The sequence below is a fragment of the Gopherus evgoodei genome, chromosome 14 (assembly GCF_007399415.2).
Source record: "Gopherus evgoodei ecotype Sinaloan lineage chromosome 14, rGopEvg1_v1.p, whole genome shotgun sequence".
In the NCBI taxonomy this organism is placed as follows: domain Eukaryota; kingdom Metazoa; phylum Chordata; order Testudines; family Testudinidae; genus Gopherus; species Gopherus evgoodei.
In genome coordinates this window covers 9,348,133-9,375,512 of record NC_044335.1, presented here as the reverse complement: position 1 = coordinate 9,375,512, position 27,380 = coordinate 9,348,133, and the positions used below count along the sequence as shown (strand labels likewise).

The 27,380-nt window shown below is 40.6% G+C and overlaps 1 protein-coding gene across 2 annotated transcripts in view; it reads left to right on the top strand.

Annotated features, from left to right (window-relative positions):
- The window catches only part of CDH4 (cadherin 4), a 701,646-nt gene that overhangs the window by 446,001 nt on the left and 228,265 nt on the right, over nt 1-27,380 (top strand). Inside the window, exon 4 of one of the 2 annotated variants that reach the window (XM_030533430.1) lies at nt 14,720-14,896. In XM_030533430.1, coding sequence (XP_030389290.1) covers nt 14,720-14,896 — 177 coding nt within the window. Of the gene's footprint in view, nt 1-14,716; nt 14,897-27,380 lie in introns of both variants that reach the window. The other variant, XM_030533429.1, reaches the window with a different exon arrangement.

The following is a 27,380-nucleotide window of genomic DNA, read 5'->3' as shown; positions in this document are numbered from 1 at the left end:
AGAATTTTTCCTACTAGAATTTCTTTGCTGTTAATAGTTAATATTATCCCTCCACTGGAAATAAAGCCCTCAAATGAATGAATAGCAATAAGACCCTGTGATCGACTGCCTTCCAGAACTTAATTGCAACCTTTTCTCAAAACACCCAAGGTCACATTTTGCTCTGTTGCAGTGAAGTAAATCTGGAATAACACCACTAACTCTGTTTCCGCTGGTGCAGCTGAGAGGGGAATTTAACCCATGAAGTTTTCTACAGTGATTTTATAATAATAAATTTCTTGCAGCGAACAATGCCTATCTGTCTTTAAAGCCCCATGGAAATGCAACGTGCTCCCACAGTGAAGATCAAACAAGGAGATTTTAACTTGTTTTCTTTGAAGACAGCAAGGGCTGGAGCATTGTTTCTGGCTCAAAAGCAACACTCTCTAGTGCCCTCAGTGGCCAAAAGGGCAACCAGGCACAACATGGTACCTTTGTGGCAGGCATTCAGTCTGCTGAGCATCAGTGTCCCTTCTCCCTGGAGTTAAATAACTCAAGCCAGTTCCAAAGCCTTAGAAAAACCACCAATACATCACATCTCAACTGTATTAATTATTATATATTTAACATCATAGATGTGCATGGTGACTAAAAAAGAAGGAACAGTCCCTGCCGTGCAGTCTGAGGGCTACGTCATGGAATTTAGGCTATGTCTACACTATGAGAGAGGGGAGTGATTTCTCCTGCTTGTGTACGCAGGCTCACACTAGCTCTCAGTGAACTACCATGAGTGTAACTAGCAGTGTAGCCACAGGAGCAGAGGCATGGCTGAGCCATATTGAGTACATACCTACCAGTTTAACGCATGGCCCAACTGAGCCTCCACTGCCATTACCAGTGCTACCACAGCGACACAGCTATTTACACGTGCGCTAACTCAATGAGAGCTAGCACGAGCAAGTGTACATGAGCAAGGGACTCGCAATGCTAGCTCATAGTGTAGATGACAATGGTACAGTGCCAGCCCACCAAAGGGGCAGCTCAGGGAGGCCACACCCAAGTGGCGGGAAAAAAAAAGCCTAAATTAGCGGCACTTCAGCAGCAGCTCTACCGCCGCCGCTTCATTCTTCGGTGGCAATTTGGGTGCCAGTCCTTTGCTCCGAGAGGGACTGATGGACCTGCTGCCGAATTGCCGCCAAAGAGCCGGACATGCCACTCCCTCCGTTATCTGCCGCAAGCACCTGTGGTCACAGTCCTGCTTCCTTCCCATCCTTTTTGGGACAGTTTTCACCTGCTGGGAGACAGTAGAAAGCACTTAGATGGAGTTGTTTTCTGTAGCCACCCAATGTTTTCACCCCAGAACTTTTACAAGGCTTTGAGCCATGTACATATACCACCTCCTCCATCTTCTGCAGCATTGCTCTGTCTTGTACAAGACATAATTAAGCCGTGTACATTATATTAAAAGAATCCAGCTAGGCAAAATTTTTCAGAGAAAAATGCAGATACACCTCAATGTTCCACGAATTTGTGTTGGTTTCACTGAATTGTTTCAGTTGAAAAAAAAATAATCCTAAGAAATCAAACTGTTTCATTTTGACATTTTTCCTATTGATACATTTTACATGTTTTGGTTCAAAATGACTTTTTCTTTCAAAAATGTCCTTTAATTTTATTTTAGAAAATCCAAACAAAAATATACAAAACTCTTGAAATCAAATCAAAATGTTTCATTTTGGAGATGCACAAATTTTGTTTTAATTTTTGATTCACTAAAAATTCAGAAAATTTTCATTTTGTGTTTGAGCTTAAAAGTGATTTTAAAAAATTCAGAGTTGCCAATGAGTTGAAAAAAAAATCCATTAATCACAAAGCTCTGCAAAAGAGAGCCCATTTCTCTTTAACAGTGATTTAAATATTGGGGAACAAAGTAATGCAACCTCTGTACTACAGTTTCTTCTCACTCTGGGAAAACCCAGAGAATGCACATTTCTCCTTTAGTAAAATATTTGACTGGAAATTCCTCTAATGTTAATATAAACTGAACTGTGGTTCAAGATAGAACGAGCCACAGCTTTTTAAAATTCATATCGTTCCTTTCTAAAAGCCTTATTAGTGTATAGTTTGAGGCTGAAAAATGGTGGAAAACAAGACTAATGACAAGGTCACAGACAGTTTTATTGTGCCACATCACAGGCATCTGACTTGTGTTTTATTTAAACCCTTATGCTTTTTGCAAGCAAAATAAGACTTTGTTTACCAAAGAAAGGAACAGCATCATGAGATTATTTTCAAAGATAACAATGTGGTGCTAAAGACCAACACTATCCAGTTTCAGGCCACGACCCTAGTATACAGCATTTCATGGCTTTTACGGGAAAAGATTTGAAATGTATTTTTATAAGATATAATATGACTCAAGCAAAAATGCTTTTACAAAAACTGTTTTAGGGACTTTTCTGATTCACCTGCAAGACTTCAAATAAATATCAATAATGTTTCCTGAGAACAACAAACCATTATGTGTGATCTGTGTTGCAGTAAAGATGAGTGTTTCTCAACCTCTTTGATAGTAGGGACTGGCTTGCTGCCTTCCTAAATTGTGTCAGGGAGATTTTAGGGACCGACACCGATCAACGGATCAATTGTTGAGAAACACTGGTGCAGACAATCAATATCATCCATTTTACTTTGTAAATCTGTGAGCGATTTTGTGTAGGTGATCTGTAGCTCCTGGATCATTAAAAATTGCTGGCATTAAGTCTCTCACCCAGCCCTCCGCTGTCAGAGTTTGCTGACATTTATCCCTACCACAGACTTCCCCTTTGGGGCTGGTTAGCAATCACCTGTAATTCCTCCTGCTCCTTGGGGATTGCAGACCAACTATGGCTGACTCTTGCAGAGGTATACTGGGCAAAAGAGAAATGTCATAGTCCTCTGCTTCTCCGCCCCTTCCCATCCCCACCCCCACCCCCACCCCACCCACCAGCCTATTCATTGAAAGGGGAAACAAAATTTGTTTCAGAATTATCATTGAATTAAAATTCCATAAGGAAATTATTGGCCTACCTGGAGAGGGCACCATTCAAAAGTTAGCTTGTCCTAGTGCGTACTACAGTGCAACCCTTACAGAGAAGAAGGCTGATCCAGTGGTTAGGCACTAGCCTGGAACTGAGGAGACATAGGATTAGATTCCTGCTCTGCCATGCACTCTCGGAGTGTGGGGTCTTGGGCAAGTCACGTAAAATGGAGATAATAGCACGGCCCTACCTCTCTGTGGTGTTGTCAGGAGGCATTCATTCAAGATTGGGAGGCTCTCAGATATTGTGACAACAGGGGCCATAGATGGAGCTTAGACAGAAACAACATGGTATTTGAGAAGCCTTCACAATGGATAGCATGCTGGTAGACTGCTGCCCTGCAGTGGGGCTGCCACTGAATTCAGAAGGGCACTGTGCTGCTGCCGCTGTTCACTGGAGAGTTAGAGATTTTGTTATTACCCAGGTATCTCAGTAACAGCAGCATGGTTACTCTTGCTGAAAACTGACATTTTTAAAGCTGAGCAACGCTTACACTATGGCTCTGTTTCCTCTCTTTTGTTTTACACCCATAAAATTTGCTAATTACCTTAGAGATAACATAACCTCATTCTTGAAGGATCAATAAGGATGCTGCATAAACATGAGGTAACAGCTATTTATCCTAGGCATAGCTGGCCTGACAAATTTTTAGTGTTCACCACTGTAATGCAGGGATTTTAACTACAGAATCTAAGTTTCATTAGATTATTATAAAAGTCAGGGTAAGTATGAAACCCATTTTATGAGCCATAGAGATTTTTTTTTCTCCTAGCAACTACTTGAAGGTAAACTTTTTTTCTGGTGAGTACAAGTGATGTTAGTAACTGTAGGAATTTTTTTTTGTTCAGTCTTGCAGGAAACCTGATAGCAATTCAATTAGAAAATGCAAATGAGGTCACATATTTCCCACTGGAGTGCTGAATTACCCCAGAGGAAACTGAGCGATATTCTAGCATAACAGTAAATACTTAAGATAAAGTTTTTCACACTGTTCTCATCTGACTGGCTGTTGTTGCAATTGAAAGTGTCAATGGGACCTGTGGGTATAGTTTGCAAACAAGAAATTGTTGTTTATGGAACTAATATTAGGCCCTTATAGCTCACGTCAGCATTTATGAAAAGATAAACTTGAGTGGGATAATATTCTAGAAGAAAACAAAATCAGCTTGCTGGCTTTACTTATCTGGAATTAGCTATGCATTGTTGGCTTTGCTGAGAACATGTACTGGGTTTTTCTATCAAATACATATTCAATTAACCAAATGCAAAGGACGAAAACTATATGCTTGTAAACAGTGATAGAGCTGAAGATGTCAGTCTTCAGAATACCCCATGTTTCATATGTGTACACCATGAAATCTTCCTAAAGACTATGGATGATTCTGTGTCATTCTACTTCCAAGCCTTCCATACCTCCCCTTCCAGTCTACACAAAGTGCAGTTACTGAGATCCTCATCACTATCTATCATGCCAATCCTCTCCACCCCTTCTTTGAATCCCTTGAAGTCAGTGGACCTGTGTTGATTTTCACCAGGATTTGGGCCATAAAGGGCAAGCTGAACTTTTTCCCCCCTTATACATATGTGCTGAAACACATTAAATCAGTTGTGACAGACTTTCTCTTTATTTATTTATTTATTTATTTATTTATTTATTTTTTCTGTAATTATTACTCTATACATTAATATTGATTTCACAGAAACAGAGAAGAGAGTTCACCTCAGAAGGGGTTGGGGATACAAGAGGTGTTATGGCAACCCTTGTCAGTAACTTATCCAAGGAGAAATCTATTTTGACTTCAGTTATTCTCTTTGTAAATCCTACTGTCTTCCTGCCCTGTCCTCCTCAATTCTCATAACTGAAGAGGGATTTTGTGAAATCAACGGAAATTGTGCAAGTAAAACTTTGAAAATACATGAATATCCACCAGCACAAGCAAAAAAGTAGAGATATCTGTGTCTGAAAAATCAATACTCACATAAGCCCTGCCTATGTTGTGCTACATCCCATCTCACTTGGGCATTCTTTCAGGAACCAGATGTAGAATCAGCTGCTACACGCCATGAACATGAAAATCTTGTGGAATCAGTGCCAATTGACTGTTCAGGCTATTTTCCCGAGTTACAGCCCTTACGTTATCGTCTGTGTAGTTTTACCCTTGCTAACTGTCTAACATGTTTTCCACCCCTGGGATCACGTATATAAAAGACTGAAATACCTCAACAAGAAAAAAGAGACTTGTTCAGAATAGGGCTTGTTTACGCCATCCCCAGCCAGGGTGTGCCTTTGATGAGTCTGGGGCAATGAAACATACCTTTCTCTGTTCTCTGGATGGGGCGGGGGAGAGTACAGGGGGAAGATCCCAAGCAGAAGCGGGGGTAGCACTGTACGCACTGCGTATTTTCCTCTCCCCGTCCTGCTGGGCTGCAGAATGTGTATATGGAACATGGGAGAAATGCTGCTTCATTCTCTTTCCCTCCCTCCCATACCAGTCTCTTCCCCCATGCACAGGGGATGGGCTAACTCACATGGCAACAAGGTAATGAAACTTGTCCCTCTCACTCCTGCCATTGGATGGGGGCAGGTTTGAATCATGGAGCCTGGCTGAGGGGCATTCTGCCTCCCTAAAAATTCTCTTGTGCTTTTAGATGTATCTGATATCCTTCTTTCTTTTCTTTCCTAAACTGGTTGACAGTGTTAAGAAGCTTTTGTAGTTCTCCACAAAGATGATTGTATATGAGTTATTAGTTAGAGGGAACCAAATAGCCTACACAACCCTCCAGTTGCATAATATGCTCACACACTTGTTGTGACTGCAGAATCTTACATTTGCATGCACACGGCATTTTTCATGCACAGTACAAACAGCACGTGCATACGGCCGGTTGCACAGTTTGTTCATATAAGCGCACCAGTTTCCTCATGCCAGTGATGGATTTGGCATGCATAATACATGTGTGCGCATTTTGCAGGGCATAGTCTCTTCCTTTAAGGGAAGATGGCTCTGTTAGAATCTCACTCAAACTTTTTCTTGTCTGTCAGCTGATGTGTTCTGAAAGTCTGTGTGGCTTGCCAAATCTACAATTTTTCTTACTAATTGACTCTAATGTGATCTGTTCTATACAGCCACACTGTTAACTGATAAAAAAAAGAAAGTAATGAATTTTTGTCTAACTAGCTGATTTAATTTAAAATGTTTTATACTGTAATTGTATGGTTTCCATAAACTGAGAGGTAATTTTGTTTAATGAGTTCCTAACCAAACATAACATTCTTGACTGTGTGTAGCCAGATTTGATAAAGGTCACAAATACTCCGATTCCACTGTTTGCCTTTGTAAATAGCCATGATCAAACAGCTTGATTTGGCACTAGAAATATCCGAGCTGGATTGGTTCCCCCAATTCCTGTTTGCACCACAAATTATTAATATAGTTTTAGGGGCAGAGGGGGATCTTCTCTGTATCTGAACACTGTTCATTATCTTTAAAGTGGAAATATACTGCCAAAATCACGTCTTATTGTCAATTAGTGGCTTCTCTGCAAACACATTAATTTAATGCCCCTGCTGAAGTACTGTGCACATTGGAACATCTTGCTGCTAAAATTCCAGTTTTCAGAGCACTTTGACACAAATCATTCATGAATAGCAATTTATGCTTTGATGCTAATGGGACGTGACATGAAGCTGTCTTTGATTAAATTCACCACAGAGCTTACAACTATTTGTAAATATAGCTGATAAGTAGCCATAATAGACTTCCGATAGGAAAACAACAGAGAAAAACAGCTTGTGGATTCCTCACCTGCACAGTTGCAACACAACAGCTTAAACTAAACTGACTGCAGTAAAAGGAGATCTAAAATTGGAAGGGTCATCCATCTATCACATTTTCTCCCCTGCCTTCAACTTTGGCGAATTTAGCAATGACCTAAATACAAAAGAATCAATTACCCTAAAATAAATTCTCCTTTTGTTCTGAAAACCTTTCATTATGCTGCGTGAAAACACAAAATGAAATCACTCTCACTGCTGAAAGATCAGAAGTAGAAAAAAGGTGTATTTTGGAGAAAAGGATCTTATTCTTCTCCCTCTGTTACCATCACTGATGTCAGCAAACTGTTGTCTCCTCAGAACAGAATTCACGCAAATATTTATTCAGCACCATTCTCATGTTCTCTTTGTTAAAGAACTTAGATATATTTTCATTGTTTTATTTTGTAGTTTGGTAAATAGCATTTTCTGCTGTCATTCCCATAGCTACCCTGGAAACCAGCTAAAATGCTTCAGAATAAATACTTTTAAATAAATATGCTAGGAGGAAGGAAATGGTGCCACCTTTCAAAATGTGTATTGGTGTGCAGGAAGAAGAGATATATGTTGGAGGATGGGATTGGAGATTGTTCTCTAGAGACTTGTCATTTATTTTAAAAAAATCTAACCTCAGTAAAATATTGGGTCTGACAATAAAAACATAACAAAAAACAGATTATTTATCTTCTGAAATTTGTCTGACCCAAAGCTATAAAGAGGCAATGAAAATAATAAGACTAATAAATCAGAAAAACACAAGCAAGTCATAAATAATATTGATATTTTGGAAATGAAAACACTTTTCCCTTTCCTCCCACCATGATTATTGTTTATTCACGAAGCAAGAGTAATATATTTCAGCACTGAATGGGAAATGTTTCATTTCCAGGGCTGATCTCTATAAAATTCATAATCTTTAAAGAATACACCTAAAGACACAATATTATTTATATGCAGAGAATGGCGGCTTATTTACCCAAATGTTAGTGCGATCCAAAATGTTCAGCTAAGCAGGAACACAAAATATATTATATTATATTATGTAAATAGGATTGTGATACGCTCTGCTGGATAATAATTTCCAGATGTCTCTGTAGCCAGAGGCTGACAGATATCAAAGACAGGTTGGCTGGAAGGGGAGAGGTGCCGGCTGGCTGGACTGGTTACTGCTAAGTGTAGCGGAAGGTGAAAGCTGGTGTTACTTAACACACACTGATTTTGTTTGTGGACTAGTGAAAAGATTGTGGCGCAGCTTTCTCTTTGCTGTCTGAGATGGTAACTGTGGTTATTGGAATCCTTCGAGACATTCATCTTATGTGAGTTATTTCCTTCTTAGGTCTGTTTTGTAAATGGGAATTGAGCTTAGCACGACAGGCCACCCATTAAAGTTTGACAAGCCACAAACTAACAATAGCAAGCATTTAAACACAGGGTACTCCTGGCCTTTGCAGCCAATGCAAAATGAAAATGAGGAATCTCTGAGTTCTTGAAGTCAGGAGATAAACAGGCAGAAGCCCAGTAAAGCCAGAGCTCCGAGGAACCTCTTGTGTTTTAAGCATCATCATCTAAACTTGCTTAGACTTTGTGTACATTAGCACATTTGTCAGTAAAAGTTTTACCAGTCAGGGGTGTGAAAAAACACACCTGCTCTGACCAACAAAACTTTCACTGACAGAAGCGCCGATGAGGACAGCGCTATATCAGCAGGAGACGCTCTGCTGCTGACATAGCTACAGCCACTTGTTAGGGATGGTTTAATTATGTCAGCAGGAGAGCTCTCTCCCACCGGCATAGAGTAGCCACACAGGAGACCTTACAGAGTGCAGCTGTACAGCTGTGCCACTGTAAGGTCCATAGTGTAGACAAATTAGTTTTAAACTCTGGAAGTCACCTAGAGTCTCTTCTACATGAGCATTAAATACCAGTATTCTGAAGAACACTTAGTGTAGACAAGGCTATACAGCCCACACTCATTTAAGTTGATGGTAAGAATAAACCAGGAAACATGGGTCCCAGGCTTACTGCCATTGAAGTCAATAACAAAGCTCCAGTTATGGACTTCAATGAAACCAGGCACTGACACATAGATTGTCCTGGGAACAAAGGGAGTTTGTCTAATATTAAAGATTGAAGGCAGGGACACTGCCTTCTGTATCTCGTTTAGTTCTGAGCACCCTGTTAGCATGTAGGACTTCACCCAGTATCCATTGACATCAATCGAAGGACACATGTTGACTTCAATGGGCATTGGATCAAGTAACAAGTAACAGTATATTTTAAAAGTGAAAATATTGTGGGACAATTTATAAACCTATTAACAGTAAATATGCTGCAAGGAAAACACAGAAAGTAGAGGACATTTCTCCTTGTTACAAATGTAGGGCTGGGTTCTGCCACCATTATGCACTGTCATAGGCTGGCTGGTCCTTTAAGGGTTTAGCCTGTAAAGGATGATCTATCTCCCCCACCCACACATGTACACACATCTGCTGGAGATCAGGTGGCTCAACTTAGTTATCAGACTCAGGTGGGGCAGTGCTGGGGGCTTTCCATAAAGAGCTGAGTGAGCCCAGTTGGAAGTGAAGAGTTCTTATTTTCTAGGAACAGCCTGGAAGAAGGCTGAACTTCAGAAAGGGGAGAAGAGCAGAGAGGCTACTCCCAGAATGAACTGGGTCTGACTGGAGGCAGGAACCCTGATGAGTGGCACCTGCCTGACCTGCTTAGAAATGGAAGGAGTATGCCAGCCCCTGGGTAGTGGGGGTGTTTCAGGCACAGGAACCTGTGATGAGGCATGGAAAGACTACAGCATTTGAGGTGTGTCTGTGAGGAAGAGGTGGCTGGGCTGAAGGTTTGGTTGTTTTCATAGTTTTGGATGGACTTTAGTAACCGGCTCCGATGCCCCATAAGGGGTTGGACACTGTAAAGTGGTCTGGTTGGAGGGCCGGGCCGCTCCTACAACTGAGGTAGGACAAAGCACCGTGGGGGAAACTGAGGCAAAAGTTGCTGCAGCGCTACATGTGAACACAAGGAGGTGGGCTGGGATGGCAACTTTGCTACACAAACACACTGATTTTACTAGGACTGCTTGAAAAGTTAGGGGGCTACTCAGTGTAAGCATGTGGGACTCTGGCCCTCCCTGATCAAGCTCTAGAAGAGAAGGGTAACCATTGCTCCATTTTAAAATAACGGGAGCGCACAGTGAATACTGAAAATGTGATTTTTTGGTATTTGGCTTTTCATGGGAAGAAATGTTACATTATTAACAAAAAATTACCTGTATGATTATTCATAGTGCAGTAGCTCCTAGGAGCCACAGTCATGGGCCAGGACCCCTTCATACAAACACAGAACAAAAAGATGGTCTCTGCCCAAAAGAACATACTATCTAAATAATACAGATAACATTGCTAACTTCACAGTCCTTTCAGGAGCAGTTCTTAATAAATCTGCCCTGATACCTTTGTACTAAATACACATAGAAACCACTGGCAGAAAGTAGAATTAGATTCCTGGTATGGCATGTGTTTTCCCTCCTGTTGCAGAATGAGGTGCAGTGTAAATATAGTCCAGAGGACTTTGTTTTCATTCCTCACGTGGTCATGATACAGGGAATTCACCTAAATCTGTCTGAAATACACCATGGGGTATCCCACTCATGCCAACCCGCTAGGGACCCTAGAAACAACTAAAATGGATCCAGTGATTACAGAGTAATGATTTGCAAAGGGCAAATGTCATGCTGAGTTTGTATCCACTAAGTGTGTAGAGAATCAGCAGGAGAAAAGATGATACTATTGCAAATGTAGGCCCCAAAGTAAGTGGCACATTGTGCCTGTCCCTTATTCAATTGCATGGGGGTAGGGAGAGTACAAGGTGACCATCTGCCTATATTCACCCCAAGCACAAAGGTTAGAAACATGCATAGTCCCTGCTTTTGGGGGAACACAGGGATTGCACAAGGCATACATCACTCCATAAAGGATGATAAAGTGGAGTGAGGCAGTGTCTCTCCCTGTGTTTATAGCTGTGCAGCTTTCTCTGCCCTCAACATAATTTGGCCCTACATAAATAAAAGACAGGAGGGCCCAAGTCTGCATTCCATTCTGGCCCTTTATCCTGCTCCAGGAAATGTAGCAAGTGGAGGGAAAGTGGTGTAGAGTAGCATAAATTCTGCTGGGGGTTGGCCGATAGTACAAATAGCCACATTGCAGCCACCATCACATCTTCCCCCCCTTCCTGCGACAAACAAGCTCAGGTAGAACAGAGAGCCAGGCTCAGAATATGCCCTGAAAGAAAATGAGATGGTGGGGAGAATCAAATGGAACTCTCAGTATTAAGAGAGTAGAAAGGAAGGACGCTCCAGTGGTTAGGTTATTAGCTATGTTCAAGCTCCTCCTCTGGTACAGACTCCCCGCATGACATCAGGCAAGAGTCTCCGTCCCTTCGTTCTCCATGTGTAAAATGGGAGTAACAGTGTCTCACACGGATGTTGTAAGAATAAATACGCTACTGGTCGTGAGGTGATCAGATGCCATAGCAATGAGGCCGGTGTAAGTATCTAGATGGATAGATCATATCTCTCTGAGCCCAAGGGGTAACTAAACAAAAACTGTTTCACAGCGAAAAAATTAAATCGTGAGCTGGATTAGCAATTAGTATACTTAAGCTTCCATATTTACATTCCACATTTGAGTTGGGCATTAGATCTTTGCACGTTCAAAAGAACACGCTAGATTGCTGGTGTTTATAATTGATCGTTGTTGCTATTCCTGAGAAATTCTTGGATATTTCAGTCAGAAGAATGAACAGGTCTGGCATTCATTCTCACCAGACTTTGTTACAACATTTGTCTCACAGTTTTTGAAACAGCAGAAAAACATGTTCAACTTATTTAAACAACACAGGAGAAATTAAGGCCGTTAGAACACATCAACAAATGAAGATGAAAAAGAGTTGTTGAGTTTTTATAAATAAGATTGTAGTTGTGAGGCCCTTTTTGAAATGCTGCATACCAAATTCAGAGACATGTCGACAATGTATTCTAGTGTAGGAAAACATCATCAGGGCAACAAGGAAGCTAGTCACTGTCTAGTCACCTGCCAGCAAAGACTAAAAAGGCTGATACTGCCTTGCCGAGCTGACACTAATTATTTCAGTATACACAGAGCTCTGGGATTCGTGTTAATTCTCAAGTCTGTCTTTAGTTCAGATGCGTTCCACTGTGTGAACTCAGCAGAGCACAAATTATTTGACCGTTCCTTCATAATCTGTCCCCACACTCACATGCCAATTATGCAAACGGATCCAAATACCTGCTCCTCAGAGGAATCCCGCTTGGGAACTACAAACCAATTAAAAATTAAAGAAAAAAAGAAGTATAGACTTCCCCATAGCTGGCGTCTGATAGGCCTATTCTAAAGACACACATTTCTGAATATTTTCTTTATTTAATGCTGCCTCTGATCAGTGGTTTAGGGAAAGCATCTGTGGTGTTAAAGTAGAAGGGACCCTATTGAAAATATTGTACTTTATGAATGGTTTACTAGTGGTAATGTCAACGGCACCTACTTTATCCTAAAACATACTGGAAGTCCCTCCAAGAGCCACACTATGATGCTGTTCCCTTATTCATCACTTGCTAAAGTTAGTGCTCTTGCAAATGTATCCCAGTAGTGATCGGCAAAGTACTGATGCTACAATAGTGGTGGTGCTTTTGAGTAAAGGCATACAAAACCATGACCATGTCAAGTCCTAAGGCTGATCGCTATAGTTACCAGGATTAGTGTTAGAGTTGGTTGAAAATTTTCTCACTCTGAAATTTTTTGAAGGAAAATAGGCTACATATTTTGAAAAATTAGCTCATCGTTAAGGTTTCTGCTAAATATTTTTTCCAAATTTCTCTCAAATACATCAAACATCATTGAGGTCAGAGGGCATTTTGGGAGCACAAGGAATACAGCATCACAGCCACGGTCAGTATCCATCCAGCATGAAGGCCCAGATTTTAAAATGGTAACCTATTTTTAGGCACTATTTGCATCATTCAAATTTGCACTCATATTTTTTGAGCCAGCAGTGACTTGCAGGTGCAATTCCAACTCACTGTGCACCTAGTAGTGTGACGTCTAAATAATTTAATTTGCCCACATAATTAATTATAATCTTTCCCTATATATCTTACTCCGTGCAGCATCCCACAGTGAGGAAAATTAAGTAAACTGATCAATGTAACTTTTGTGGCAGGAGTAAAATTATTGTGCTACTCATCACTAATGTGTAAATATATTCTGTGACCCCAGTGCAAAAAGGCACTTAAGCATTTGCTTAACTTTTTGCATGTAATTAGTCCCACTGAAGTCAGTGAGGCTGCTTATGTGCTTAAAGTTAAGCATGTGCATGTTTGTAGGATTGGGCCTGACTCACTTCTTAAGAAAGCCTGATACACATTATAGAACAGGGATCGGCAACCTTTGGCCCACGTCCCACCAGGTTAAGCCCCCTAGTGGGCCGGGCTGGTTTGTTTACCTGCCACGTCCACAAGTTTGTCCAATCGCGGATCCTGCTGGCCACGGTTCGCAGCTGCTGCCAGTGGGGGCTGCGGGAAGCGGCACGGGTCAAGGGATGTGCTGGCTGCCACTTCCCACTGCCCACATTGGCCTGGAGCGGCGAACTGCGGCCAGTGGGAGCCGCAGTTGGCCGAACCTGCAGACGCGGCAGGGAAACAACCAGGCCCACCAGGGTGCTTACCCTGGTGGGCCGTGTGCCAAAGGTTGCCGATCCCTGTTATAGAAAATAGCTAGATGTACAAGATAGCAAAGCTCTTTGCTTTGTTCTCAGAACTCACACGTTTTCCTAGCTCTGATCATTTTTCCACAATTTGATTTTTTGCAGTGAGGATGGCAAAAAGATTGAGAGTCTGGGGAAACTATCATTTTTGTCTCCACAAACATCCACATGTGGCCCCTCTGAGATGCTAATGAGAATTTGTAAAGCTCAGGTGTGATTCCACCAGTGGCAATGGCATTTTCTGTAAAAAATAAAATAAAATAAAAGGCCAGTGTTTGCCAGGAGGAAAATCAGTAATTTTCCTAAATTGGCCAAATGCAAAATTCTTCAATCTTTATCTCAGTTACCTTTTGTCTTTACAAAAACCTGCAATAAAACAAAATATCCCTCACAAAACCTTGAGAACCGCCACATGCAGTGAAAAAGAGAATGATTACAACATTTTGCATACGCCTTCACTGAAGGCATATGTATATATTCCAGATCAAGTTATTTTATGTACAGAAAGAAGGAGCTGTGATAATTAACCTTTTCAACACCAGAGCAGAAGAATTGTCAAGCCCTGATTAGTTAGGACAGACAGCTTACTTCCACAAAACTATATACTGAAAGGTATTGATACTCTCTTAAAGCCAATGAGTAGGTTAACGTGGTACAGTGGAGTTAAAACACCTCTGAGGAGTTTTGTTATTTTTGTTTTTTGTTTTCCCAGTAGATTATATTTACTCAAAAATTGCACACTTCTTTATCCAAGACGCTCACAAAGCTTTCTGCAATTGGTATAATGAAGACAATACATTCTGGAAAGCAGTTTGATTTGGTAATGACCGTTCTATACAGTATTGAAAATGAAGTGGCAGCAAAGATGCCAATAAAGTCTATTATGCCTCTGTGATGCAGAAATGTTTGCTTCATTTTAATAACAATAATTTTTACAGCGACGCATGAACATTCCATGCAAGCAAGCATCACTGTGGCAATAGTCCCAAGAGGTGACTTTTTTTTCCCCCACTTGGAAAAAAAACTGACTGCCTCTTGCTTTCTTTTTCCTCAAAAGCAGCAAAAAGGGAAGAAAAATGCATCTACAGATCTTGCATCGCAACCGAGTGACACATTAATACCGTGGCGCCAGCCCCAGAACTCTAACGGGCTGAGAAGGCAAAAGAGAGACTGGGTCATCCCACCAATCAATGTGCCAGAAAACTCAAGAGGGCCCTTCCCTCAGCAGCTGGTTAGGGTAAGTGCAACTATTGAAATAATAATAATAATAATAATGTGGCTGGTCTGGTACAATATCAGGTGCACTCCAAGTCTGTAACACCGGAGATCTGGCGTCAAACACAGCCTCATTTCTCTCTCTGCCTGAGCCAACGTCTGTCCTGGAGGTAAAGCACTTACAATCTGAAGCAAATTCATGTCTTCCTTCCTCTCAAATCCAACTCAGATGGAGTTTAATCACCTCCTTCTAGCTAATCCTGGGGGGGAGAAGTTGGCTCCACTCTCCAAAATGGCAGGTTGCCAACCCTCTCAACTGGATAATGACTGCAGGTGTGAAGCCAGGAATGGTGACTCCTAAGTATGAAAGGGTGTTAGATCCTGAACATCCTTTCTCAACTATCAGTCAGAGTCAGGATCCAGATGTATGTTTGCCTGTGTGAGAAGGGTACTGATGTACAAAGCTATATGAAATCCTTCATTAACTAGCTCCTACACTACGTTGCTTGTTTCTTCCCTTACTATGGTGTTCATAGAGATCAGCTCATAGCCCCATGGGACATTATTTTGACATTTGAATGACAAAAATATGGACTACAGGATGCATTTGATTGTTGTTGATAAATGTAGCAAAATTACAAATGCATGCGACTGTTTGTTTTATGAGCTCTGATTTTGGTTTCCGGAAAGGAAAAATACTAGCTGTCAAAAAAAAATGTAAATAAAATGAAGCCTCACTGACTGATATTTTATAATTCTTCCTTTAGAAGAAAATTGTGACATAATTGCAGAATTTAAGAACTAATTTTGAAAAAGCAGTGGTGTGTAATTTACACCCCTTGTCAGGAAATTCACCCCGCTCTTCTTGAAACAATGCTTGCCGAGCCCTTTCCTGGATTAAAATGAATTGCTGTCATTACCTGTTCCACACTGATTAGCTGATACTTTGCGTGGTACTTGGAAAGAAAGAGTAGTTTGCTCAATCCCACAGAAGTATCAGGAAACTTGATAAATCACATAATGTCTGAAAGAAGCGCATTCACAGCCCACCAGATATCAGGTGCAATTGTGTTGTTGGTACAGTATCTCTGCAAGGAGTACAGAGATGATTTGGGACAGAATATTATTGACAGTCAGCTATTTTAATACCTGATTTTCTTTTTAAAAAAGAGGCTTTAATTTCATTCACTTTGCTGCACACTTTTGCAGATACTGTCATGCCGCAGTTACTGTGATGTGGGATAAAAATAGTACTCAAGGATTTATGTAGCCATACGTGTCTGCAATGGTATATGTTGCACATATGAATGTAGGTGCCAAGTACATTTAGAGCACAGACCTCTCTTTGTGAAAATCAGGTCCATGATGTACAACACAGTATTAAAGACCAAACTGTGCCTTAAGGGGAAGGGTGCAAGAAGCCTTCCCCCTGGCATTCAGCATTCGGGCACTCTCGCCTTTTAATGTGATGTCCTATTGATTGTAATTTGAGTTCCCCAAATGAATTAAAGGGAGAAAAACTCAATAACTCAAAAACCTCACTAAGCAAAATGGATAGTTTGGGTTACTTCTGAATTCCTGTCAGTATTTGAATGCTACTCAGCAAGCAGGCTAATTGCAAAAAGAGATCCCCCCACATTGCCTTTTTTATGAGTTTTGGCTGAAGAGTGACAGGAGGCTTTGGCTCCAGCTTATTAAACCTTGGCATGCGTTAATGTTATCAGGTTACCTACTGCAAATATATAGGTTCATCGTGGTTAATATCTCCCACATACTTGTTGTCATGGTCTGGAGATAAGATTGTAGAACTCCAGGATGTGAAGTCATGTTCACAAATGGGGAAGGCAATTGTTATCTTTTATATAGGTACGGAGGAGTAAATATTAACACCTTAAAGAAACACCAGCCTTGGGGAGAACCAGCTAGACTCAGCAAACCCCCTCATGGCTTCAAGATCTGCTGTGCAGGCAGTAGTGCAAAAATAAAAATAAAATAATATAAATGAAATCAAAATTTGGACAGAGAGGGGAGGAAATGATTTAAAATACTGTGATTTTTTGTTCTGCCTCATGCAGTGAAGAAGGAATTGTAATGGAAGGGAAGGTCACAGCCTAGCACAAATGGCACAGCTTGATTGAACATGAGAATGCCTGATGTTTCTGGTTTGTGTGTTTGATATTTGATGGTGTTCAGTCTCATTTGTGGCATCCAGTCCCTCGACCCATTTGATAGCCCCTATAAGTGGGGGTTGAGTGAAGTGAGTGCTAGCATGTGTTAAATGTTCACCAGTTAGACTCTGCCCTTTAATTGGCGAGAATAGGACAACCCTATGTTTTCAAAGACCAGAACTGTGTACTTATGTAAATCCACATGATGTTCAGATTGTTCTACGGCATTCTGCTGTCTAATAGAGCTAGGTGAACAATTCTGGTCTGATTTCAAACACTCCTGCTGATTGGGTGTTGGGTTTTCTGTTCCCATCTGTTCACATATTAGAGCAGAAAGAGCACATGAAGAAATACAGCATTGAGTCCAACGTGTGAAAAAAGTGCGTGTCAGAGAATGCGATCGGTTTTGTAAAGCTTTCAAAACTAGCAATAGCTCCTAGACCCTGCACTTTCCTTTGGTCTAGAGAGCGCTGTCTGAGCTTACATTTTAGATGCAAGTATAGCTAATGAAAAGTTGTCCATCCATTATGATATCTATGAGTAGTCTTGTACATCCAAGATGAGGTGTCGAATGATATGAAAACCTGAACATTAAAAAAGACCCAACCTATTAGATGTACAATTTTATCCCACTGCTTGCTGGATTCTGTTTGCATTTTTATAGGTCAGACTAATTTGAAATGCATAGGCAAATCTTTCGTGTGCCCTCCTACTCCTGCTTGCTATTGTGAAGGGGAAAATTCCATTTTATGGAAGTTGATTAGTTACTTGTCAGTATATTTAGCAAGGCTGTGCCTGAATGAAGTTTAAATCATAGCAAAGGTGAATGCAGCTTGATGGGAGCCATGTAGGGCTGTATTTTGAACTATCTGGTTCAGTTGGGATCAGCTGTAATTCTCTGCTCGTTAAAGTGTTTCATTCTGGCAAAATGAAAAAGTAAAACAAAAAAGAACTGCCCCTCCCCCGCAAACTTCTAGAAAGTTATTCCTGGGAAGGGCAGGAGGAGGGAATAGAATTCTTTCTGGTAATTACAGGGTTTTGTTTTGTTTCTTTGAAAGAACATCATATCTGTTCATATGTGTCAACCACTAGAAGTTTGATTGTATTTCAGTCGAGGGCAATACAATAAAAAAGAGAACAAATATCTGTTTGAGTTAAAGTGACCAGACAGCAAGTATGGAAAATCGAGACATCTGGTCACCCTAGTTTGGGTCTGGCTGCTAAGAAAACATTAGGAATACAGAAACAAATTGTAGGCCAGATCCTGAGCTGGTGTAAATCTGATCCTATGTGAATGTGTGAATATAATTCGCAGATGTTAAGGCCAGAATAGACCACCAGGACTATTGCATCATAGCCCATAGAATTTCAACTGCTCCTTCATGCAATGAAGGGAATCATCCTTCATTCTATGTAAGCAAACACTACTGAACCCAATAACTGGGGCTGGAAGTAGAGCACATCTGTTTGAAAGCATCCAGTCTCAATTTAAAAACTCCAGATGATGATGAATTTACCACATCTCTTGGTAATCTGTTCCAGTTGATAAATACTATCACTGTTTAAGCTGGATCTTATTTCCAATTTGATAGTTTCCAATTTCAGCTTCTAGTCATTGCATCTTACTATTTAGTTTGTCACCTTGAAGAACCCCCATAATATTAACTACATTCTTTTTGTGTAGGTACTTGCAGATCACAATGAATTCAAAATTCCAGCCCATGTCATTCCCTGTTTGTGCTCTGCAATACCATACAAGAGAACTGAATACAGTTCCTAGCTACTGTCTTTTGCATATTGGCCAACAAGGAGTGAGTAAACCCTGGTACTAGGAGAGTACAGTCATGGAATATGAATATTCCTCCAGTTGTATGGGAAGGGACTGTCATTTGACAGAACTCAAACCTAATGATATACCAGGAGATTGATGAAGTACTTTCTAGCCCATTACTAACCAAAGAGGATATTAAATACTTTTACTAGAGATAACGATTTTTAAATCAGCAAACCCAGATAACTTGCACCCAAGAGTTCTAAAAGAGCTGGATAAGGGAGATTTGTGGCCCAATGATTTTTAATATACCTTGGAATATCAAGGAAATTGCAGAAGAATGGAAGAGTGCTAACATTGTGCCAAAATTCAGAATGGGCAAGTGAGATGACCTGGTATCTATAGACTGGTTAGCCTGACATCAGTATTGGACAAAATAATGGAAAAGCTGATATGAGATTCAATTAATAGAGAATTAATTATATTCTTATCCTTTAATATATGGTCAACATGGTTTTATGAAAAATAGGTCTTGGCAAACAGGATTCGATTCTTTGATTAGATGACAAGTTTGGACAACTAAAGGTAACTGCACAGATGTAATATGAACATTTAACTTAGTATTGCACAACATTCTGATGAAAAGAATTAGACTATACGATATCAGTAAAGGAACCCGTTAAATGGATTAAGAACTGGCTAGCTGACAGAACTCAATAAAGAAGTTGTCAACAGGGAAACCTCATAGAATGAGGGTTTCTGGTGGGGCTCTGCAGGGAGTGTCACTAGGCCTGACAATATTTAACATGTTCATCAATGATCTGAAAGTAAATATAAAATCACTGCCGATGAAATTTGCAGGTGACACAAAGATTAGTGAAATGGTAAATAATTATGAGGACAGGGTAGTTATACAGAGCAATCTGGATCAATTGGTAAGCTGAGTCCACTCAAATCAAATGCATTGCAAGACAGCCAAATGCAAAGTCATACATCTCGGAACAAGGAATGCAGATAGTATGTAAAGAATGGGGTGGGAAGGGCTGTATTCTGGAAAGTAGTGACTCTGAAAAGGCTCTAAGGGTCATTGTGGACAAGCATCTCTACGTGCACAATGTGCTGCTGTGGCAAAAAGAGCTAATGTGATCCTTGGATGTATAAACAGGAGAGAAGGGAGTAAGAGTAGGGAGATGGTTTTACCTCCATATATGGCATGAGTGAAACAGATACTGGAATACTGCGTACAGTTCTGGTGTACACATTTTTTTTAAAAAATGTTGAAAAATTGTAGTGTGTGCAGAAAAAAAGCCAGAAACATTATTTGAGGGCTAGAGAAATGCCTTACAAGGAGAGATGTAAAGAGCTCGTTCTGTTTCATTTCTCAAAAAGAAGATTGAGAGGTGGCTAGATATGTGTGTATCTCTTCATGGGGAGAAAATACTGGGTATTAGAGGGCTCTTTCATGCAGCGGAGAAAGGCATAACAAGAACCAGTGACGGGAAGCTGAAGCCAGACTAGTTCAAATTAGAAACGAGGCACACATAAGAGTGCATCATCAGAAAGCAGAATTCCAGATCCCTGACTCCTCCAAATCTACAATCATTTTTGTATAGAGCCCTGCCTCCTTCCCTTATTAGAACATTGGACACTGTTAACTCTGCCTCCTTGTGTATATGCACTGTAGTGCAACCTTTTATTGCTTGATCATATACTTTTTTCTCCACAGGATCCAGGCCGTATTCACTGTGTATGTTGGATAAAGAATGAGGCAGTGTTGCATAGTGAAATGGCCAAGTGACCAGGGCACCCTTTCCTCATATGCTTCAATTTTTGCATTGTGTGTCATGAAACAGGTTGGTCTTTGTAGCACCAAACCTCATTTTCTGTAGAAAGTGTCTCGTGCGTAATGAGTGAGGCTGGGGGTTTCTAGAAGATGGTTGGTCTTGTGCTTATTATACTGAACGGAGACCCATGAGATTTGGGTTGTATTCCTGCCTCTGAGGCAGGCTTCCTGTATGACCTACCACAAGTGACCAAAGCTTGTTTAGGGGCCCGAATGTGGATTTAGGAGCATGTTTAAAAAATAAATTTGTATTGGTATTAACATTATTAATGTTTGTCAACTTTCCATAGATGTATTATTAACTCTTATTCATAACCTGTAGGGTTACTTTTACAAGACCCATTTGTGTCTGGACAGCCTCTAATCATCGGTGCATTTATTTTGTAGATGCCTATTTATGAAAATCTTGGCTTTAATCTCTGTGCCTTGCTTCCCCCTCTGTAATAGGGATAATTCTTCCCTCTCTCAAGGGATGCTGTGAGGATACATTATTTAGTGTTTGTGCGGGGCTTGGATGCTATGGCACTGGGAGGCATAGTAAAACCTGTAAAGAAAAGAACTCTCCATTCTGTACAATACGTGGATGATGTGTGATAAATGAAGCATGGGGCCACATGCTGAACAGGGAGGAGAAAGTATTAAACAGTTGCCTCGTTCCCGGAGTGCCCTCTCTCTTGTGCACTGAATGAGGCCTATGAAAAAAAAAAGTATGTTACTGTGTAATAAAAGACTCTCATAATGTATGTGCACAAAGGAGTCGAATTAAGCTGCCCATTTCTGGGGTTCAACTGAACTACATACACTGTCAATATATTAAAGCTCATCTTTGTTCTCCCTTGATCCTGTTTGACATCCCAGTCCTCTTGTTTCAGGGGAAACATCTGCTGCAAAGAGCCCTAACAGGCCACAAATGCATCTGCGGACTCGTGTGGCAGAGAGGTCTCCTGACCTCACTCTCATTTATCTGCTACACCAGCAGCAGCACGGGTGGTGTTAGAGCTTGTGTGTCATGTCCATGCCACCTCAGTAACTGCCAGTACTGGGATGATCCTCCAGGGTGTAAGATCCTGATTTTAGGCTTTAATTTAACTCTAACTCCAGATTCCACCAGTATTTGTGGTGCAAACTGGTTATACTACTCCCAAGAATCTGCCCTAATTTGGGCAGACAACATTAACATTGTCTTTTTCACAGCCTACACTTCACTTTACACCCTGCACCTTCTTATGAAGTAGTTTTTTTGTTGTACAGAATTCCTAATAGACCCTGTATTAGCTAGGTTTCTTTTCACTGTGAAATTGACTATTCAGAATCCATTAACTTCTAGCTGTAAGAGGAATACACAACACATGGTATTTGTCTGCAGTCAAGAGAAGGTTTTTTGAGCAGAGGCCTATGAAGGGCTTTCCAAAGGGACATCAGACTGTGCTTCCCTTGAGGGAGGGTATTGATGGTCTCAGTCAAGAAAGTAGACCCAGTACTTTCTCGCTACTATTTGCCAGCCATGAAAAAACATGGATCCAGCTCTCAGGTTGCAGCCAGGAACTACCCCAGCACTTCTGTAACCTTAGTGAGTGTCACCAGCTGAAACTGATGCATTTGGCCTCTCCAGTCTCCGTTGTGGAGTCTAGAGGCAGCCAGCTCAGTCCAGACCCGATAGATCTTCTCATGAAAATTCCTTAAAGTGAGAAGAACTTGACCTCATCACTGAGTTATGACAGACTGGCTGAGTGAGGAGGAGGCAGGGCCATTTTCACACCAAGCCTACACACAGTCTGGCTGGACATGGAGGGAAGCATGTGCTGCATCTCCCTATAGGATACGCTCCAGCAGGCATCTTCCTGTGCTGCAATATCTCTCCTGCCACTTTTGTAGCGGCAATGCAGAGCCTATCTGTCTGTTGCTCGGGGCTCTGCCTTTCTGGCCCCATCCAGCCCAAAGTCTATACAGAAAAAGATTAATAGCAGCAGGATTTCAGTTTTGTTAAGCACAGGCAGCCATAGCCCCAAGCTATGGTGTGGGATTGTACCATGTATGTTTTGTTATCAGAATAGCACCGGCAGTACCCTGACTGAATAAAGAGAGAAAAATAATTCAACATACTGCTCTTCTTTTGACATGTCCATTCAAAACTCCTCATAAAAAAAACAAAAAAGACAGAAGAAAGTAGGTTCCTAAATATGCACCATAATATATATTCATAAAACTACAATATGTTCCTCCATTTGCTTTCTCCCCAGAGTACAAAGACTAGATGTCATTTTACATTTCCCATCATTTCATAGAAGTACGAGGCTGGATCCTCAGCTGATGCAAAGCAGCATAGCTCCATTTAAATTGATAGAGCTACACGAATTTACACCACTTTGGGAAATAGAATCTGGGCTGAAGAGAGCAGAAGCCCAGTTTTCGGTTGGGCATTACATGTACACACATGCAGCGGTAGCGATTGAGAAGTGCAACTACAGCATAAATGCTCCATTTGAAATTTTCTTACAACAGCATTCAAGCCTATACTGTAATTATACATATTGTATTTCCTTGTATTCAGACCTTTGGGGAATTTATATTGTCCTTTCTAATGCCAGAAGGACTGGAAAAAAGCAGTCATTTAATGATTCAGCTGTCTTGGGCTCTATGATTTAATCAATCATATGAAAGAAATTTTTAGACCCTTTGTGTTTAGAATTCTCTTGTCTGAGCAGAGAATGTTCCTTTTTTGAATTACTTTAATAGCTGTATTTATGCAGCTGAAAGTTCCTTAAGAAATGAAAGTAAAATCAAATTGCTGAGAATACCTAGATAATTTATTGGAGAATATTCAATTAGAATATATTAATATTTCAGATTTCCATCATTAATTTAATATTCAGAGATTTAATTTAGTCATTGAATTGCTGTAGTGCCATGTGGGGGTGAGTTGTTAGGCTTGGTCCTTAAAACACCTGCCACAAATGGGTGACTCTCAGTTTGATTCCCAAGAGCACAAATGCTTTTCCACTGACACAAGTCTTCCGGCAGAAACCTACACATTAAATCTTTCTGGGGCACTGAATTTTCCATAATTGCAGAATGGAATAATATCTTCAAGGAGAAATACATGCAATATCTTATTTATTTGTGGATCAAAGTTCAGTCTGGGGAAAAGATAAATGAGGTGAGGTTCCAAATTTGACTATGTATTATTCCAGAATTTCATTTTTCCTATTATTATTAATATTAAGGTAGCATCTAGGAACCCTGCTCTCAGCTCAGGGCTCCAACGTGCTAGGCACTGTACAGACAAATTGGGAAAGAAGACAGTCATTGCCCAAGAGAGTTTACATTGGTGTCCCTACAAAATTTAACCTACATAATTTTTGTGTCTGCAAATGACTTGTGGGCACATATATATCCATTTGCATGACTAACAACCAACTTATTGCTATAAATCCAGTAATAGGCCATGCAAGGGCTAATATATGTGCCTGAAAGTCATTGCCAAGGCAAACTATGGGCCTAAATGTTGCAAGTACAAATAATGCCCTGCGGGAAAGGGGCAGGGCACTGAAAATTTGGGCTTCATTTACAAAGTACTATATTCTGGGTTTATAATTGGTATATCCAGTTATTTATCTTATTCTGTTTTGAAGCTGACTGCTAGATCTGTCTTATCTGCTCCTCTAATGCAGAAAGGCGGCTTTCACTGAGAGGTCAAAGCTGTCCATCCAGCATGATCAATGACTAAGTGCCCAGTGCCCAATCCTTGATTATTCTGAACTGATTCATACACTCAAACCCTGTTTGTCTGGTAGATCCAGTTCCAGATGAGTTCACCCTGAAAAAAGGAAAAGTGGGAAGAGCTGAAAGATAAATACCCCTCCCTCAAGAAAATCATATCAGGCGTATTGTAAAGAGTTTGTCAATCACTCTGAGAAGCAGTTGGATGTAGTAGTCCATAGCACATATTGCAACATATTATATTCCCCATCCTTTTAAGAAAGTGAGATAAGTCTAATCATCATTCAGTACAGCTGTCATTATGTGTAGAGACAAAGAAAGGAAGGCATAGTCCGTGCTAATGTGCAGTGCTCATAAAAGCTATTCAAAATGTATAAAGTCAAAGTGTATAGAGGGAGGGTAGGTTAATTCAATAAGACAAGGATTTTGTTTTGCTGATGTGTTGCCAAATAATAAATAAATAAATAAGGCTGAGACACAAGATGAGGCAAAGAACTCTCAATCTGTCCCTTTGTTGGAATAATTCATTTCTTAACACCCCTCACCCACTTTGGTGGCAGTTTGCTGTGGTATTAAGATTTCTTTGCTGACTTGAAATGGATTTTTAAAGAAACGGTGGAACCTGAAAGATGGTGCAGTTATAACCTCGCCAGCAAGACTGTTTCTGAAATGTGCTGGTTTGTGTCTGTATAGCTTAGGGAGAGCAGAAAAGACCACCCACCTTTTTTCTATTACATCTGTTTCTTCTTTCTAATCTGTATTGCTGACGAATTAAATCCAGCACCTTGGAATTTCAGATGTCAGCTTTTAGGATTCAAAGAACTTACTCTTGGGTTAATTTTAAGCCTTCGCTACTGGAGTTAATTGTTTTATTTTTAGCATTTGAGATTTTCTGTTGTGAAGGTATAAATCCTTTTACAGCCTTTCCTAATGCAAGCTGGTTGAGGTTTGTAAGCCAGGTGGTTAGATGATGGGCCACTGAAGTGTGGCTGTCTAACATTTTCCATGGTTTGATTAAAAACTCTGTCTTGGTCTACACTAGGAACTTATGTAGATATAACTATGTCACTCATGGGTGTGGAAAATCCTAACCCCTGGTGTAGACAGTGCTATCTCAGTGGGAGGGCTTTTCCCGATGATGTAGCTCCACCTCTCGGTAGATGTTGTCTTCACAAGTGTTACAGTAGATAAATGGACACAAATCAGACATTAGGAATGACAATATACAAAAACCTGTAGGAGAGCACTTCAACCTCCCTGGCCACCCTATAGCAGACCTTAAGGTGGCCATCCTGCAGCAAAAAAACTTCAGGACCAGACTTCAAAGAGAAACTGCTGAGCTTCAGTTCATCTGCAAATTTGACACCATCAGCTCAGGATTGAACAAAGACTGTGAATGGCTTGCCAATTACAGAACCAGTTTCTCCTCTCTTGGTTTTCACACCTCAACTGCTAGAACAGGGCCTCATCCTCCCTGATTGAACTGACCTCGTTATCTCTAGCTTGCTTGCTAGCATATATATATCTGCCCCTGGAAATTTCCATTACATGCATCTGAGGAAGTGGGTATTCACCCACGAAAGCTCATGCTCCAAAACGTCTGTTAGTCTATAAGGTGCCACAGGATTCTTTGCTGCTTTTACAAGTGTTACAGTGTTGCAACTGTCCACGGCAGCATTTAAGTGTAGACAAGCCCTCCCTCTTTTTGCAGTTGTTCTTGATGAAAGTCCCTGTGGGACAGCTGATCACATTTTTTATTAAATTTGGTATTTGGTCATGTGTCCATTTGAGACACTTTATATGCACACACTGCATTATATTAAAGGACACATTTGTGGCCAACCTCAAGGCAATTGGGGCTTGATCCTGCACAGTACTAATCATGCTGGTCATGAGTCAGTAAAGCTTTTAAATGCCTTCTTAACTTTCATCCCTTAGGAAGTCCCATTGACTCCTTCAGGACAACTCCAGGGCTGAAAGTTAACCATGTGTTAAATGCTTTTCTCGATCGAGCCAATGTCAGCACTATGGCTGGATTGAGCTCTTCACAAGCACATTCTGTGTTGTGCACAAAATAACTTGCCCATGGATTTCAAGGATTTAGGGACCATGTTGCCAAATTTGCACATGCAAAGGGATGTTTGCATACACAGTGTAAACATGCACCCACTTTAGCAAGTGCTTTTAGTTTCATCTCCAAAAATGGACGCACAAAATCAGAAGCCGGCAATGCAAATTTGGCCCTAAGACTGTGATTTATGCCCATAAAGTTACGAAAAGCTAAGTTTAGAATGTTGCCATTAACCTGTAGAAGCTTGTGCTTGATTTGTGTATGTTTAGCAGCATGTCGATGGAATCCCCATGTCTGGAGATTCTTGTAATACTGTCACAGGGTGAGCCTGCCCTTTCACAATGTTGGGGTTCAGACTCAGCTATGTCAGGTTTAGTCCACCTCCTCCAATCCCATGCTTCTTTAGCTGTCTATAAAAGGGAATCTGTTTTTTAGTCTTGACATCCATTTTTTAAAATCAAAACATTAAATGACCTTAAGATGCATTTGCGTCTGCATTCAGTTCTATAATCCTTTTGGGATTTTTTGCAATTGACTTATTTGTATGATTTGGGCTTCAAGGCTTCATGAGCTGTAACATTTATTTAAACAAAGAATATAATTTTATTTTCAGAATGTGTGGGGTGATTAAATATAATAAAGCAGAAAGAAATGCAAGAAATGGTTTTATTGTTTGTCCCTGAAAAACACAGCCAGGCATTGCATCTCCGAAAAGATTTGACTGCAAGACAAGATTATACCTCTTACCCACAGGGAATAGTTTCTTATTCTCTTAGTAGTTCCAATGAGCCACTCACAAAATAAGGTACTACTCGATTTGAGTCAGGTGGCACAATCTTCTGGCTCATGCAAAACCAAATGGATCTTCATTTGGCATTTACAGTCACAGTAGTCTGAGAGCTAAAAATGCAGCTCGCCTGGATGTCCATCCTC